The sequence below is a fragment of the Loxodonta africana genome, chromosome Y, assembly GCF_030014295.1.
Source record: "Loxodonta africana isolate mLoxAfr1 chromosome Y, mLoxAfr1.hap2, whole genome shotgun sequence".
Taxonomy (NCBI): domain Eukaryota; kingdom Metazoa; phylum Chordata; class Mammalia; order Proboscidea; family Elephantidae; genus Loxodonta; species Loxodonta africana.
This window is the reverse complement of record NC_087370.1, coordinates 15,723,868-15,741,129: the sequence shown is the minus strand read 5'-3', so window position 1 is coordinate 15,741,129 and position 17,262 is coordinate 15,723,868. Positions and strand designations below refer to the sequence as shown.

The 17,262-nt window shown below is 35.7% G+C and overlaps 1 protein-coding gene across 1 annotated transcript in view; it reads right to left on the bottom strand.

The window, feature by feature from the left end:
- Positions 1-17,262, bottom strand: part of LOC135229098 (membrane-bound transcription factor site-2 protease-like) — a 97,982-nt gene that overhangs the window by 38,752 nt on the left and 41,968 nt on the right. The window contains exons 6-7 of the mRNA XM_064278900.1: positions 13,611-13,729; positions 12,548-12,728 (exon numbers count right to left, since the gene is read on the bottom strand). Coding sequence (XP_064134970.1) covers positions 12,548-12,728; positions 13,611-13,729 — 300 coding nt within the window. The remainder of the gene's footprint in view (positions 1-12,547; positions 12,729-13,610; positions 13,730-17,262) is intronic.

The window sequence follows — 17,262 nt, the reverse complement described above, 5'->3', positions numbered from 1 at the left end:
ATTTCTTTACTTGTAAATAATTTTTCACTTTACACTGTACTTGGCAATGCTGAAGCAAAGAGACAGTAAAATTCTTCAGAAATTTCGTTTATATATATATTCAACAGTTTCTTGAATGTTAGAAATTTATAAGCAAAATGTAAACAACTATTTAAAATTATCTTACTGTCTCAAGCGATTATGGCACAGCCTTTGAGGAAAATCAGGTAAAATGATGGTAAATCAAAGATACTATTTACTATAATTTTCAATCAAAGGTTTATTACAGTAGTTATACTGGGTTATTAAATGTAGAACTACATGAAGTCAAATTTTAATAGAACTTATCAATATAATCTACTGCTTCATCATGCAGTGTTTTTCTTTTTGCTTGTTTTTCTTGCCTTATTGCTCTAGCTAGCACTTACAGTACAATATTAAATAGCAGTGTTAAGAAAAAGCACCCTTGTCTTCTTCTGATCTTAAGGGGAACACTCTCACTCTTTCTTCATTGAGTATGACGTTAGCTTTGACTTTTTCGTAAATGCCCTTTGAGGAATTTCCCTTCTATTTCTAGCCTGTTGTCTTTTTTATCATGAAAGGATGCTGGATTTTCCTCAAATGCCTTCTCTGTGTGGACTGACATCTGTGGTGCTTTTCATATGTTCTATTAATGTAGTGTATTACGTTGATTGCTTTGCTAATGTTAAACCATCCTTGCAATCCTGGAATAAATTCTACCTAGTCATGGTGTCAAATCCTTCTAATACACTGTTGGATTCAGTTTGGTAGTCATAGAATGAATTAGAGAGTGTTCCCTTTCCCTCCTCTTTTGTTTGGAAGAGTTGAGCAGGGGTGGTGTCAATTTTTCTTTAAATGTTTGTAGAATTCCCCCAATGAAGCCACCTGGCCCAGGATTTTTTCTTATTTTTTATTTTTACTGTGCTTTAAGTGAAAGTTTACAAATCAAGTCAGTCTCTCATACAAAAACTTACACACCTTGCTATGTGACCCTAGCAGCTGCTCTTCTCTTAATGTGACAACACACTCCTTCTCTCCATCCTGTATTCCTCGTGTCCATTCAACCAGCTCCTGTCCCCCCTCTGCCTTCTCATCTTGCCTCCAGACAGGACTACCGATGTAGTCTCCTGTGTCTACTTCAGCCAAGAAGCTCACTCCTCATCAGTATCATTTTCTGTCTTTTAGGCCAGTCCAATTCCGGTCTGAAGAGTTGGCTTCGGGAATAGTTCCAGTCCTGGACTAACAGAGTCCGGGGGCCACAACCTCTGGGGTCCCTCCATGGCCCAGAGTTTTTGTTGTTATTTTTGGGGCGGTTTTGATGTCTTATGCAATCTCTTTACTTGTTACAGGTCTGTTGAGACTACTATTGAGTCAATTTAGGTAGATTTCATGTTTCTAGAAATCTTTCCATTTTATCTAAGTTATCAAGTTTGTTGGTGTACAATCGTTCATAGTATTTTCTTATGATCCTTTTTATTTGTTGAGTCAGTTGTTATGTCTGCACTTTTATTTATTTGCATCTCTCCTCTCTTTTTTTTCTTTGTGAGTCTGGCTAAATGTTGGCTGATTTTATTAATCTTTTCAAAGAACCAACTTCTGGTTTCACTGATTCTCTCCACTGTTCCTCTATTATCTATTTCATTTATGCTTGCTCTGATCTTTGTGATTTCCTTCCCTATCATAACTTTAGGTATAAATTGTTCTTTTTACAGCTCTTCAAATTTTAGACTTAGGCTATTGATTTGAGCTCTTCTTTTTAAACAAATTTAAGTCTCTAAATTTCCCTCTGAAGACTGCCTTTGTTGCATTCCATAGATTTTTGTGCTTTCATTGTCATTCAACTCCAAGTTGTTTATTTAATAGCATGTTGTTTAATTTCTACATATTTGTGTATTTTCCAGTTTTCCTTTTGCTACTGACTTCACCTTCATTCCACTGAGAACAGAGGAGATATTTTGTATGATCTCAATCTTTTGAAATAAATTGATATTTGTTACGTGATCTAACATACAGTCTATTCTGGCGAATAATTCAGGTGTACTGGAGAAGAAAGTGTTATTGTTCTGTTGTTGGGTGAAGTGCTCTGTATATATATGTTACGTCTAATGGACTTACAGTGTTATTCAATCCTCTGTTTCATTGTTTATCTTCTTTCTAAACATTCTCTCTATTACTGAGAGTGGGGTATTGAAGTCTCCAATTTTTATTGTAGAGGTGTTACTCTCTATAGTACTGTCAGGATTTGCTTCATGTAATTGGGCTCTAAAAACAGCTATACATAAAATTGTTATATCTTCCTCATGACTTGACCTTTTTACCATCATCTAATGTCCTTTGTGTCCCATAATAGCTTTTCATTTAAAATCTATTTTATCTGATATCATTATAGCCACTCCAGCTCCTTCTCTGTTCCCATTTGCATGGATTTTTTTTTCTCAGCCTTTCACTTTCAACCTGTTTGTGTCTTTGGGCCTCAGATGTGTCTCTTGTAGCAAGCGTATAGATATATCATGTTTTTTGTTTATTTTTTAATCCATTCTGCCACTCTCTGACTTTCGCTTTGATCATTTAATTCAATTACATTTAATGTGATAACTGTTAAGGAAGAACTTATTTCTATCATCTTGCTATTTTTCATGTCTTATACCTTCTTTGCCCATCATTTATTCCAATATTGCCATTATTTGTGCTCAGTGGATTTTTTTTAAATTGAACCCTTAATTTCCTTCTCTGTGGATATTTTCCTTGTAGTTAACCAGATTACATTTAAGATTTCAAATTTATAACAACCTAATTTAACTTGATATCATCTTAATTTCAGTGACATAGAACAACTCTATTCTTTCTCCCCTCTTAGTATCTGTTATCACTAACACAGCCTTCTAAATTACGTGTTCATTAAAAAAAAAAAAAAACTTTGTAAAAAAATCTATTTGGCATTATAAAGTTTGTAGAACATAACAACTAAAATTACCAACCAAAAATAGCATAAAACTGACCCTTGCATTTGTCCTTAACATTACCTTTACTGGAAATCTTTTTTGTTGCTATGTACAGCTTTGAGCAAGTGTCTAGACTCCTTTCCTTTCCATTTGAGGAATGTCCCTTAGCATCTGTCGTAAGGTAGGCTAGATCATAACAAAGTTCTTCAGTTTCTGTTTATATGAGAATGTCTTAATTTTACCCTCATATTTGAAGTTTTTTTTTTTTTTTTTGATAAATTTAACAGTTTTTTTTTTTTTTCTTCCACCACCTTATATATGCCATTACCTTCTGGCTTCCAAAGTTTCTGAGGAGACATTGTCACTTAATCTTACTGAGGATTCCCCGTGACAGTTTACTTCTCTTTTGCTGCTTTCAGGATTCTTTATCTTTGGTTGTTAAGAGTTTAATTACAATGTGTTGCATTGTGGGTCTCTTTGGGTTTACTTTACTTAGACTTCATTGGGTTCTTAGATTTTTAAGTCCATGATCTTCATATAATCTGTAGTTTTCTATTATTACCTTTTCAAATATTTTTTCTCTCCCTTTCTTTCTCTTCTTTGTGGGTTCCCATGATGTGTATGTTGGTTCACTTGACAGTGTCACAGGATTCCATCTGGTGTTAATGTTATTTTTTAATTTTCTGCTGTTGCTCCTGAGACACAATAATTTCGACCATCTCGTCCTCTATGTCACCAATTCTTCTCCCAACTCAGATATGTTGCTGAGTCTCTTCACTGAATTTTTTATTTCAGTTATTGTATTCCTCAGATCCAATATTTCTGTCTGGCTCTTTTTAAAATACAGTTTCCATCTCTTTTTAAAAACCTTTTTTGTTGTTGTTGTTGAAAATATACACAGCAGAACATACACCAATTCAATAATTTCTAGAGGTACATTTCAGTGAAACTGATTACATTCTTCAAGTTGTGCAAAAATTCTTGCCTTCTTTTTCTGAATTGTTTCCCCCACATTAACTCACTGCTCCCTAAACAGTCCTATCTAAGCTTTCAAGGTGCTGTTGTCAATTTAAACCCATATATGTAGTTCTTTACAAGCATGTAGTGCTCAAGGTAGACATTCTTTAAAATTAAGCTAAACTGTTTTGTTCTGGAAACCCTGGTGGTGAAGTAGTTAAGTGCTACGGATGCTTACCAAAAGGCCGGCAGTTTGAATCCACTAGGCACTACTTGGAACTTTGTTTTTGTTTAGGAAACCCTGGTGGTGCAGCGGTTTAAATGTTTGGCAGAAGATGTGGCAGTCTGTTCCTGTAAAGATTATAGCCTGGTAAATCCTATCGCGTAGCTGTACTTCATCTCATAGGGTTTCTATGAGTTCAAATTCACTCCATAGTAACCAGTTTGGGTTTCTTTTTAAGTTATTTGGTTTAAAGAACACTTCAAGGATTATAAATGGCTTAAGATTTAAAGATTATCTCAGGGCAATAATTTTGGGGCTATAGTTTCTCTTTATTGAAATTCTCATTTGGTATCCTTATTGTTTTTAGATGATCATTGTCTGTATTTTCTTTTAGTTCTTTAAGCACATTGAATATTGCTCTTTTAAAGCCTTTTAATGTGTCCATAATCTGGACTTCTGTATGGCTGATTCCTTCTCTTTGCATTATTCTTCTGAAAGGTTTATCTTTTGTTCTTTGTTTGGAACTGGGCCATTTCAATATAATGCTATTCTACAGCTCAGATTTCCGTTCTCTTGGGATCACAATTTTCTTTCTTTCTAATCACTAAACACTGTAATAGTCTATCTCTTCAACAACCTCCTCTGTTATTGTGAAGACTGCCTTCCAAAATGTGCATTGCTAGCAATAACTCTTGTCTGGAAGCTATGTGCTGATAGCAACTCAAAGCAGTGTTTTTTGTACTTCAGGAAACAAACAGCAGAATAGAGAAAATATCTGATTCTCTCAATTCTCAGGATTGCTGTTGTTCCTTGAGGTAGACTGTAGCTATTTGTTCAGTACCTTTTCCAAGCTACTTTTCTGCAAACTGTGTGTTCCAATTATGTTATCTCTGCAGTCAGTCAGTGGGCCCGACTGATTCTACCAGAGGGTGTGCTAGCCTTTTGAGTCTGCTGGCAGGGACAAGCTCCTGCTGTGAAAGGGCCAAAATCTCCACAATTGTCTAAACCTTTCAGTGTACCACCAGGAACTGTGCAAACTCTGAATGCCAGAACTTTGGGGGCAATGTCCCCACTGCCCACATTGACACTAGCCAGCCACTCCAGGAATATGGACCACCATTTCCATCTCTGCTGTAAGTGGGGGATGGTAGCTGTTTGGCACACACGATTTACCCAGGAAAGATAAGCAGCTCACCCCTTCATTAAGTACTTCCCTGGTTGATTTAGGCATCTGTTTCTAGAGTCCCTGGATAGTTCATTTCAGTTGCTCTTTCCTGGGCACAACAGGTGATATGGTGGAGGGAAAAACCTTTAAAAGGTCCTAATCTGCCATTTTGCATTACTACACTTTGCTTCAAACATTCTAACTTTTGCAGAAAACTCTCATAGCAGCCCTTCTCTTTTGGCCCCTAGGTGCCTATTGTTTAAATTATGCTAATTAACCTCAGGGGATACAAGGCAATTACAGACTGCAGGCAATGCTCACTGCTTCCTCCCCATCCTGTGGAGCATGGGAGCTGATTATTCTTAGAGGATCACGCATACTTAGTCCTTCGGACAGCCCCCAACAAGATATAAAAAATCACACACAAAAGTCTGCCAGTAAGAGCTAAGTCAATTTTCCACATGTCAGAGCCAAAGGAAAATGTGGCTCACTGTTTCCAACCAGCTGCACTGGGTCTGTTGTAGTCCCCACTGCTGCAGAGGTGAGAAGAACCATTAAAAAAAAAAAAAGCCCCTTGCCATTGAGTTGATTCCAACTCATAGCAAACCACAGGACAGAGTAGAACTGCCCCATATGTTTTCCAAAGAGCAGGTGATGGATTTGAACTGCCAACCTTTTGGCTAGCAGCCATACTTCATAACCACTGCACCACCAGGACAGTGGTGGGAAGAGTATATACAATAGAGATACAAGCTTTCCTACTGTCTGAAGGTTGCTTTATTCCTTCATCAGCTTCCTCTTAGATGCTGTAACTCTTTGACCATTACTAGAGTTCTGAGTCTGCTGGTTCCACTACATTGTTTTATTTTATTTATGTTTATTGTCAGGGAACAGAAACATTTAGCAACTTCGCCTGCCATCTTGCTCCAGTCCCTCTAGAAGTTCTTCCACTGGGATGCTCTGGATAACTAAATTAACACTTGCATTTGTTACCCATCTGTGGGGATTTCCCATTTCTTCTTGAGTATAGATAGTTTGTGTGTTAGGAATTTGTCCATTTCACCTAGATTATTTAACTTGTTCGCATTCAACTGTTTATTCTCTTATAATCCTTTTTAATTCTGTACAATCATTAGGGGAGCCGCTGTGGCACAAATGGCTAAGTATTTAAGGTTCACCCATAACATGGCATGTAGCAGAATTTCATTTCTCTTTATGGCTGAATAATGTATCATTATATGTCTATACCATATTTCGTTTACCCAATCACCCGTTGGTGTATACTTGGGTGGTTTCCACCTTTAGGCTACTGCAAAATCATGCTGCAGTGAACACTGATGTACAAGTGTCTGTTTGAGTCTCTGCTTTCAAAACTCCTAGATCAATACCTAGGAGTGGAATTGGTGGGTCATATAATAATTCCATCTTTAACTGACAAAAGAAAGAACAGATCTGTCTTGGAAGAAGTATAGCCAGCACTCTCTTTAGAAGGGAGGATGGTGAGACTTTGTCTCAACCATACTTTGGATAGCTTATAAGGTGGGACCAGTCCCCAGAGAATGAGACGATGCTTGGTAAAGGAGAGGGTCGGTGAAAATGAGGAAGACCTGTAACCAGATTGATTGGCCCAGTGGCTGTAACAATGGGCTGAAGCATAACAACAATCATGAGGATGATGCAGGACTGGGCAGGTGTTTTGTTCTCTTGATATGAGCTGAAATCATCTTGATGGCACTTAACAACAACTATATGCATGTGAAAGCCGGACAGTGAATTAGGAAGACTGAAGAAGAATTGATGCCTTTAAACTACAGTTTTGGTGAAGAATATTGGATATACCGTGGACTGTCAAAAGAATGAACAGATCTGTCCTGGAAGAAGTATAGCCAGAGTGCTCCTTGGACACAAGGATGGCAAGACTTGTTTCATTTACTTTGGACATGCTATCAGGAGGGAGCAGTCCCTGCAGAAAGACATCAAGCTTGGTAGAGGGTGACTGAAAAAGTGGAAGACCTTACAATGAGATGGACTGACACGATAGCTGCAACAACGAGGTCAAGCACAACAATTATGAGGATGGCACTAGACCAGGCAGTGTTCTGTTCTGTTGTACAGAGTCTCTATGAGTCAGAACTGACTCCATGGCACTTAACAACAACAGTGGGTTTGAAGCCATATCTCATTGTGGTTTTGATTTGCATTTTCTTAATGACTAAAAACACTGAACACCTTTTTTGTGTGCTTATTGGTCATTTGTGTATCATTGCAAAAATGTTTCTTCAAGTCCTCTGTCCACTTTGTAGTTGGGCTTTTGTCTTTTTGTTGGAAACTGTAGCAGTTCTTTACGTTTTCTGGATATTAAATTGTATGATGTATGATTCCATAATATTTTCTCCCATTTTGTAGGTTGTCTCTATACTTTCAAGATGAATTCCTTTGATGTACAAAATATTTTCATACTGAAGAAGTATAATTCATTTATCTTCGCTTTGATTTCTCCTGTTTTTGGTGTCACATCTTAGAATACACCATCAAAAACAAGGTCATGAAATCGAAAACGTTCATGTTTTCTTCTAAGAGTTCTTACATTAAGATCATCAATCAACTTTGAGCTAATTACATATGGTGCGAGGTCTGGGTCCAACTTTACACTTTTTATGTGGAAACGCAGTTGTCCCAGAATCACTGATAAAACAGACTATTTTTACCCAGAGTCCCTGGTTGGCCAAATGGCTAAAAGCACTCATGCCAGCTAAAAGGCTGATGATTCAAACCCAGACAGAGGTACTGTGGAAGATAATCCCGGTGATCTGCTTCTGAAAAGTTACAGCTTTGGAAACCCTATGGGGTGGTTCTAGTCTACACATGGGGTCACCATGAGTTGAAATTGACTTGATGGCAGCTAACAGCAACAATTCTTTACCCATCGAATATGCCCGGCACTTTCATCAAAATGGGATCGTAGATGTATGGGATTATTTCTGGACTCTCACTTACATTACATTTGCTGTCTATTCTAATAACAATACTTTTTTGATTGTTATGATTACTGTGATTGTATAGTATGCTTTGAAATTAGAGAAGTCTGAGTCCTCTTAATTTTTTTTTTTTTTTTCTTTTTTAAGATTGATTTTTGGCATTCAGAACATCTTGCAATTTCATACGAACTGAATATTCACTTTTCCATTTGGGTAAGAAAGCCTGTTGGAATTTTGATAGACTGCCTCAGGTATTAATGACATTTTACTATGTTAAGTCTTCTAGTCTGTTACATGGGACATCTTTTCATTTAAGTATTCTTTAATTTCTTTCAGTAATGTTGTATGGTTTTCAATGAAATGGTCTTTCACCTTTATGATAAAATGTATTCTTAAGTATTTTATTCCTCTAGGTGCTTTTGAAAATGGCATTATTTTCTTGATTTCCTTTTCAGATTGTTTACTGCTTATGCATAAGGCATAACTGCTGTTCACATGTTGATTATCTACTCTGCCACATTGCTGAATTCACTTACTAGCTTTTGCAGCTTTCTTGTAGATTTTTTTTGGAATTTTCTACATATAAAATCAGGTTACTTGGGAACAGAGCTAATTTTACTTCTTCTCGTCCAATTTGGATGCTTTTTCTTGACTAACTGCTCTGGCTAGAACTTCTGGTACAATGTTGAATAGGAGCAATAAAAGCTGACATCCTTATGTTGTTCAGAAGCCATACTATGTATTTATCAACCACAATGCATAAATTGATGCACTTGACTGTGTCTCACAATTCACTAGGTTGTGTTCCCTTTTCTCATTTTTTTTTTTAAATTTTTCTCCTGAGACTTGATAATTTCAATTGCTCAATCTTCAGGGTCACTGATTCTTTTTACTAGCTCAAATCTGTGGTTGAACCCTTTGATTTCCATTAATGTATTTTTCAGCACAAGAATTTCTGTAATTCCATTTTATTTACATTCTTGTTTTGCCTATAGTTTTCCTATTTTCTTTTAGCTCTTTGAAGAATATTTAATACATTCTTCACAAAAATCATTTAAAGTAAGTCCATTATCTAGCCTTCCTCAGGGACAGTTTCTGTGACTTTAATTTGTTCTTTTTAATGAGTCATCCTTCCCTATCTCTTTGTATGTCTTGTGATTTTTATTTTTTTTGAAAAGTGGCTATTTGAATCAGATTTTTTCCCCTTCTCATTGGTTTACTGTCTTTTTGATTGCTGAAAGTTATAGCAGTCTGTTGACCTTGTAGATTCCCCTGTATTTATAAAGACTATCTTCCTAGTTGTGTGTGGTCTCTGAAGAATCTGCCCTCAGCTTGAGTTTCGCTATTGTTTTGACAGATATTTCCTTGAATGTCAGAGGGGAAACAAACCAATACATATTACATGACTTCTCCTCCCAGTATTTAGGCATCTATTCTACGCCTCAATTGCACTCCTTAGCCACTGCTATCTATAGGCAGTTAAAATTTTGGTGCAATGCCTACTTACTGCTTTACCACCATGTGTGAGTTAAGTCAAACACAGATGAGTGCTTTGGCTCAGTCCTTTAGTTATCCACCAGATGTGTTAGAATGGACATACACAATAATTTGTGAATAAGGTCTGGTTTGCTTTCTCTGGAGCCAGAGGCCACCACTTTAAGACCACCATCAAACCAGAAAAGATGTGGGACACAGGCACGTAGGAAACCTTTTTTCTTGATTCAGCATTCACTGCGTTGTAAAATTTTGACCGTTTTTCACAGTTGTGATAAGGCTGGCTCTGCTAGTTTCTGCTTTTTGTGTGTGTGCGTTTCTGTGAAGGGACGAGAACATGTAGGTACTTACATTGCTATCTTGCTCAAGAGCAATCTTAGGAAATACCTTAAAATTTAATACTGTACCTGAGAAAATGAAAAAATAGTTCAGAAATGATTGGTTGGGTCAGATCCTTTAAGGGTGACTTTACTGTTCTGAAGTAATGTTTATTCCTAGAATTTAAGTTATGTATACAAAATTCCCCCTGTAGTCCCTGGGTGGCTCAAACAGTTAAGCATTCAACTATTAGCTGAAAGGTTAGTGATTCAAATCCACCCACAGGTGCCTCAGAAGACAGGCCTGCAACCTGCTTCTGAAAGGTCACAGCCTTGAACGCACTATGAAGTTGTTCTATCCTATACTCATGCATCAGAAATGACTCAAGAGCCATTAACAACAACATACCAAATTCCATCCTAAATTGAACATGAGTATCATTTGGATGACTGCCCCCAAATTCAGGTGTATCCTTCACCTCTATCCAAAAGGAATAATAAAAAAGTTACTTAGACATATGTAAAATGTTGTAAATCCGTGGCTTTTTTAAATGTCTATAGCTCCAGTGGAAAAGTCTGCCATTAAATTCAATCTAGTATACATGTTAAATGATATTTATAGACTCTAAGATTCCAATTAGAGGTACGTTTCCTGATTAATGAATCATTTTAACTTTTGTAAATCGATATTTTAAGAAATTTTTATAGGAAATATAAGAAAACTAGTAAAAGATCTAAAATGAAATAACGAATTATTTTTCTTACTGAAGACCACATTCCAAATTACAAATCAATCTTGCCTCACTTGGAAGATACAATCACTTCTCAAATAAAGGAAATGTTCACTAACATTTAAACTTTAAAAATCTGGTTATGCCACTTAATGATCTTAGTATTGTTCAAAGTGACGCAACCATTAACAATGTGCCTCCTGATGTGATCTAACAGGAAGTACCAAGCACTACTTAAGAAATATTCTTGCCAAAAATAATATAGATTCTGATTCTAATCAAGCCTATAGACCTAATGAACAGTTTATAGGAAATGTGAAGGGAGATGAACATGATAATGACATTATGGGGGCAGACACAAACAGACAAGTCCAGATTTTAGAAAATTCTACAAATGACTCAACTTCAACAAATAAAAGAGGTTTCAGAAAAGGAGTGGAAAATGTTATAAATTTAAAAAAGGCTTATAACATATAAAAATCAAATAAAACAAAACAACTCCAAATAGATAATTAGGGAAAAGTGAATGTAACCTGGGCATCACAAATCATTGTTAATTATTTAGGTATGATTAGGACACTATAGCAATGTTTTTAAGAAGTCACTATCCAAGAAATGTATACTCTGAGGTTAGTGGATGATATAACAGGATGCTTGCTTAATATACTGGTGAGATCATAGGTTTTAAAAATTGGTAAAAATGTTTTTAATTTTTGAAGCTGGTAGAGAGACCCATCGGGGTAATTTATACTATTCTCTTGACTTTTAATGTATATGTAAAACATGGGTCATACTAGAAAAAAATGTTTTTAATCAGTTATGACTATCTTACCCTTGCCATACACAAAATACTTCAGTGAATTCATTGATTAATCATACTTCTTTACAACAGTAGATGCGGATAAGCATTCAGGGCATTTCTAGGCTTAAAGATACAGCGTAGGCATAATTTCCATTTTTTCACACTTTAAATAAATTGAATTCCCACAATTTCGTCAAAATAGCTACCGGTCTGATTCATTTGAGCCAAGGAAGCCCACAGCTTTACCTGTTACGTGTTAAAAAATTGATATACATGACACGAATGGGTGTTTTCTTTACAATCATGATGTCTTCTAGATGTCTGCCACAGAAAACAACTGTACCACCAATAGCTCTGAGACATGCCACCATCATTCATGAAGTTATTATCAGACTGCAATTTGGATCTCCCTCAAGGCCACTTGGAACCTTGTCTGCCTGTCTTCCTTCATATCCCCATAAAAAGCTTTGGATTAACAATATATTAATATAGAATGTTTGATTTTAGCTATTTTATTATTAACTGCCAGTATTTTACCTATTCTACTATAAGCTTTCATAAAGCTTGTTGTTTATATATATTTTTTTTCCATAATAATATTATACCATATTAGAGCATGTATTTACTGGAATTTAGTTAATGGTCCTTGTCGAGCTTGAACATTTACTTAGCTCTTTGGAAGCAGAAAGAATTAAACGATGAAAGTCAAACAGGATATTATACAATTAGATGCTCAGCAAAAGTACATAATTAAAGAAACGTATATTCACATCAGCTTACCAAGAAGAATGCCTACTAGTTTGAGCCTATTATTACTTTACTTTATGCTTTAAAAAGACTAGAACAAAATAAATTCATAGCACAGTATATTCTAAGGATTGATGAACGGAAATTACTAGTGGTTGAAGCATTACATTATATTCAGGAAATATACACACCTCTTATAGGGAAGCTTAGTTGTTGTAAAGTTGATGCACTTATACAGTATCCAATCTGAGGCTCATATGCGATGGTATCTAGACATTCATTCCAATCTTGCACATTGGTAACAGGACAATCCTGCAGATAGGTGACAAGGTCTCCCACAAAAAGGCCTCTGGCTCCAATGGCAGGTGAGTCCTTAGGAAGAGGCCAAAACCAGATCAGATAATGTGTGAAGAAAAGCTATGATTAATGTCAGCAAATGGTAGTTAAGAACACTAAGAGAATAATTTGAACAATGCAGAAAAGATCCAGTTACAATAGTTTTGAATTCAAGACAGATTCTTGGAAATCCTAAGATTTTGAATGTTTGGCAACTGAAATAATAATCCATTTGCTGACTCATAACATTAAAATGATAAAGTTTTCCCCCAAACTGCTAAGTGATATTTTTTGTGTGTATATGAATGCATGTTGGGGGGGGGAGGGGTCAAAGTAGTCACCAGAATGCCCTTAATATTTTATTTCCTCAAGGAATAAAACTGTAAGACAAGTCTTTATATAAAGATCATCCCAAATATGGAGAAAATACTTTCAACAAAATGAATCATGTAAGCCAGCTCCTCATAGGTAGTTTTCCTCTTCCCAGTATCTGAGCAGGAGTCTTGATGCCATCACAATATTTATTGTCTAAGACAGTGAAGTACAGAGCTGAAGACATTAAACTCTCCTTACTAGCCTAGGTTTCATGTTTGTTACTTCTTAAGAGTAAACATATTGGAACAAAAAACAGACATATAAACTTAAGCATAAAAGTAATGTTGATATTATTTTATCCACAAACTATGAGTAGGTAATCTCGACAGTATCTTTGTAACTCACAACAAAAACAATTGTCACGGTATTTTTGAAAGTCAATGTGTTCCCCATTGTTAAACTGAATTTGAAAGGATTACAGTAATTTCTTCCAAAGAAACTGAACAATCAGTACGTCATGAAATCTTGAATAAAGTTCTAGACATGATACACCAATTAACACCAAATCTGGTGAAAGAACAGCCCAAATCACCCATTATTTACCTCAGCAACTTCAGTAATAAGCACTCCAACTCCAGTGTAGTAAAATGGCAAGAGAACTACTGGGAGGAGAATAAGAGCTAAAATACCCAAGAGTGCAAGGACAAAATTATGCCAGATACCTGAAAAGATAGAAAAAAAAGAAATGAGCTCAACCATGGGCAGCAGAGCTGTGATTATTTCAACTTCCTATCACCTAAGTATTCCTATAAATTAGTAAGTGATCAGAGTAGCTGTGAGGCAGACAGATCTACTTATTACTCTAGCAGACAGATGTTCAGGTTAGAGGGCTCCTTCATTTCAGATATTGAAATCTAACATATGAGCATTTTAATTGCATATTAGGAACACCACACGGTAATATGATTTGATACTACCAGGAGTCATAACATCTATTTCTTATGTCATTGATTTCAGAAAATTTATACATCACTAATTTAAAAAAATTTATGATCTTTAAAGGAATGTTACTGCTATTCAAATAAAAGTTACTGTTGTTATGTTTAGGTGCTGTAAAGTCCAACTCATAGCAACTCTATGTACAACAGAATGATAACACTGCCCAGTCCTGTGATATCCTCTCAACAGTTGTTCTGCTTGAGACCACTGTTACAGCCTCTGTGTCAACCCATCACATTAAGGGTCTTCCTCTTTTTCGCTAACCCTTTACCAAGCATGATGTCTATCTCCAGGGACTGATCCCTCCTGATAACATGTCCAAAGTATGTGAGACGCAGTCCTGCCAAGGAACATTCTAGAGGTACTTCTTCCAAGACACTTTTGGCAGTCCATGGTATATTCAATATTCTTTACCAACACCATAATTCAAAGGCATCAATTCTTCTTCAGTCTTCCTTACTCAATGTCCAATTTTCACAGGTGTATGACGTGATAGAAAACACTATGGCTTGGGTCAGGCGCACCCTAGTCTGCAAGGTGACATCTTTTGCAGCTGATTCGCCCAACGCAATGTGTCATTTGACTTCTTGACTGCAACTTTCATGGTTGTTGACTGTGGATCCAAGTAAAATGAAATCCCTGACAACTTCAATCTTTTCTCTGTTTATCATGATGTTGCTCATTCGTCCAGTTGTGAGGATTTTTGTTTTCTTTATGTCGAGGTGTAATTCATACTGAAGGCTGTGGTCTTTGATCTTCATCAGTAAGTGCTTCAAGTCCTGTTCACTTTCAGCAAGCAAGGTGTGTCATCTGCATAAAGCAAGCTTTTAAGGAGCCTTCCTTCAACCCTGATGCCCCATTCTTCTTCATATAGTGCAGCTTCTTGTATTATTTACTCAGCATACAGACAGAATAAGTATAGTGAAAGGATACAAACCTAGTGCACACCTTTCCTAACTTTAAACCATGCAGTTATCTTCTTGTTTTCTTGGAACAAGTGCCTCTTGATCTATGTACCGGTTCCTCATGAATACAATTGTTCTGGAATTCCCATTCTTTGTAATGTTATCCATAAGCTATTATGATCCACATAGTTGAATGCTTTTGCATAGTTAGTAAGACACAGGTAAACATCTTTCTGGTATTCTCTGCTTTCAGCCAGGATCTATCTGACATCACTAATGATATCTTGTTGCATGTCCTTCTCTGAGTCCGGTTTGAATTTCTGGCAGTTCCCTGTTGATGTACTGCTGTAGCCACAGTTAACAGAAATGTACAAATTTCCACTGAACTGAAGTGGGTAAGCCCAAATTGCACTTGGAAAAAGAGGTTGTTTTCAACTCACATGTAAAAGTATGGGGAATAGTGCTTCTGATACAAAATGAAGTGTACACTTTGGATTACTTCACAAGCAACCATGTGTTCCTTAAAAAACAAAATTTTAAAAAAAGTTCATAAAAGGGAATTAATTTCATGCAGAAGAGATGAAAAGATTTAAAAAAGAAAAACAAGAAACCCCACTAACTCAAATGTCACTGCCGAACAGAACACCACAATGAACATTTAAGAATACATTCTCGTAACTGCTTTTTCATGCAGCTTTAACCTTTTAACAAAACTTAGGTAATAGTTTTGTAACCTCTTAAAACAGCATATTACAAATAAATTTCCACATCATTAAATTTTTCTGTATTATATATGAATGTAATAGTCCACAAAACAATCTCTCAGAGTTTGGTGATTATAGGTAGTCCCTGATTTACACTGGGGTTCTGTTAGGCTGTGATGTAAACTGGTTCTGACATAAGTCAAATATCTCTCTCTTTTTTTTTACTTTTAATAGCTTGCTACATGGCATTGTTTTGAACAGTAAAATCATAACACTGAACATCTGCAGTGAACATCTGAGAATGATAACATCAGCAAATTACTTGCTGCAACATTATATGTAGTACTTATTACTGATAAGATGTACAACAACAAATACACATGGTCCTAAGTGTGTTTTGTCAGACTTGAATGTGTGGTAAGTCAGGGAATACCTATAGACGTGGTTTCCAAGTTTTGATGCATCTTTGTCACTAAACATTTGCCTGATTTCCTTACAAATTTCATTAACTGGAAGTGAAGCAACAAAAAAGGCACTCTGACATTTTTCTATACATGTCACAAAACTGCCTTCCAGATACACTTTGTCAATTTACGAGCTCACCAATTGGGTATGGATGTACCTATCTCCGCAACTCTGTTCACATTAGCAATTTACATTAAAATGAAAACAACTTTAATAAAAACAACAAATCTGCCTATTTGATAGGTAAATAGAGTCATTTCATTGACTCAATTAATGGGATCACTTTTACATGTGTGTACTTGCAGTGTGCAGGTTTTTGAGCTTTTGGTTCTAGAGTTTTGGACAGAGTAATCTTTTTTACTCATTTTTAAAAGATTTTTATTATTTATTAATTATTTCTATGTATTTCATGTATGTAATTTGTTGCAATGGATTCTGTATTTTCTATTTGAAATTTTTAGGTAGACACAAATTAAAAAAAGAACTGCATGATCTAATCTACCAATATTTTCCATTAAGTACTCTACTTTTACAGTTGTGCATAAATCTTTTTCTATCTGTGAGATTATATACATACTTACTGTCAGGAGAATAATCTCAAATACTGGTGGAATTATGTTTTAGTATCCTGTGAGCTAGATGTCTATTTATTTTGGTTATTTTTACCTTGTATTTCTGACTAATGTGACAATCCTTATACAAGTGCCAAACATGCAACATCACCATAACAACAGGAATAACTGAAATAAAGCCCACATTTTTTCATTTCTTATATAGAGGCATGTTCTCTCTCCATTTACTCACGATTTCTTTCAAGTATACACTAAGATTTGTAGTTTCCACCATATAATCACATATAATCCTTAGAATTTTTAACTTCTGAACTTCTGACATGTCATAATGCTTTCTTGAATGGGATCTTTTTAATCTGCGTCATACTGTCTGGCTGATTTTTCAGACACATAGGTACAGTAACAATCATTTTTGTGTACTTATTTTCAACTTTCAATTTAGGGTTTCTTCTTTTGTAAATTTTTTTACTTTACCGTGAAAATAAATATATAGAATAAAATTTGCCGTTTAGCTATTTTTAAGCATAAAATGCAATAGTAACAATGTTGTGCAACTATCATCAGCATAACTTTCAAAGCGTTTACATTCGCCCAAACAAAAATTCTATAC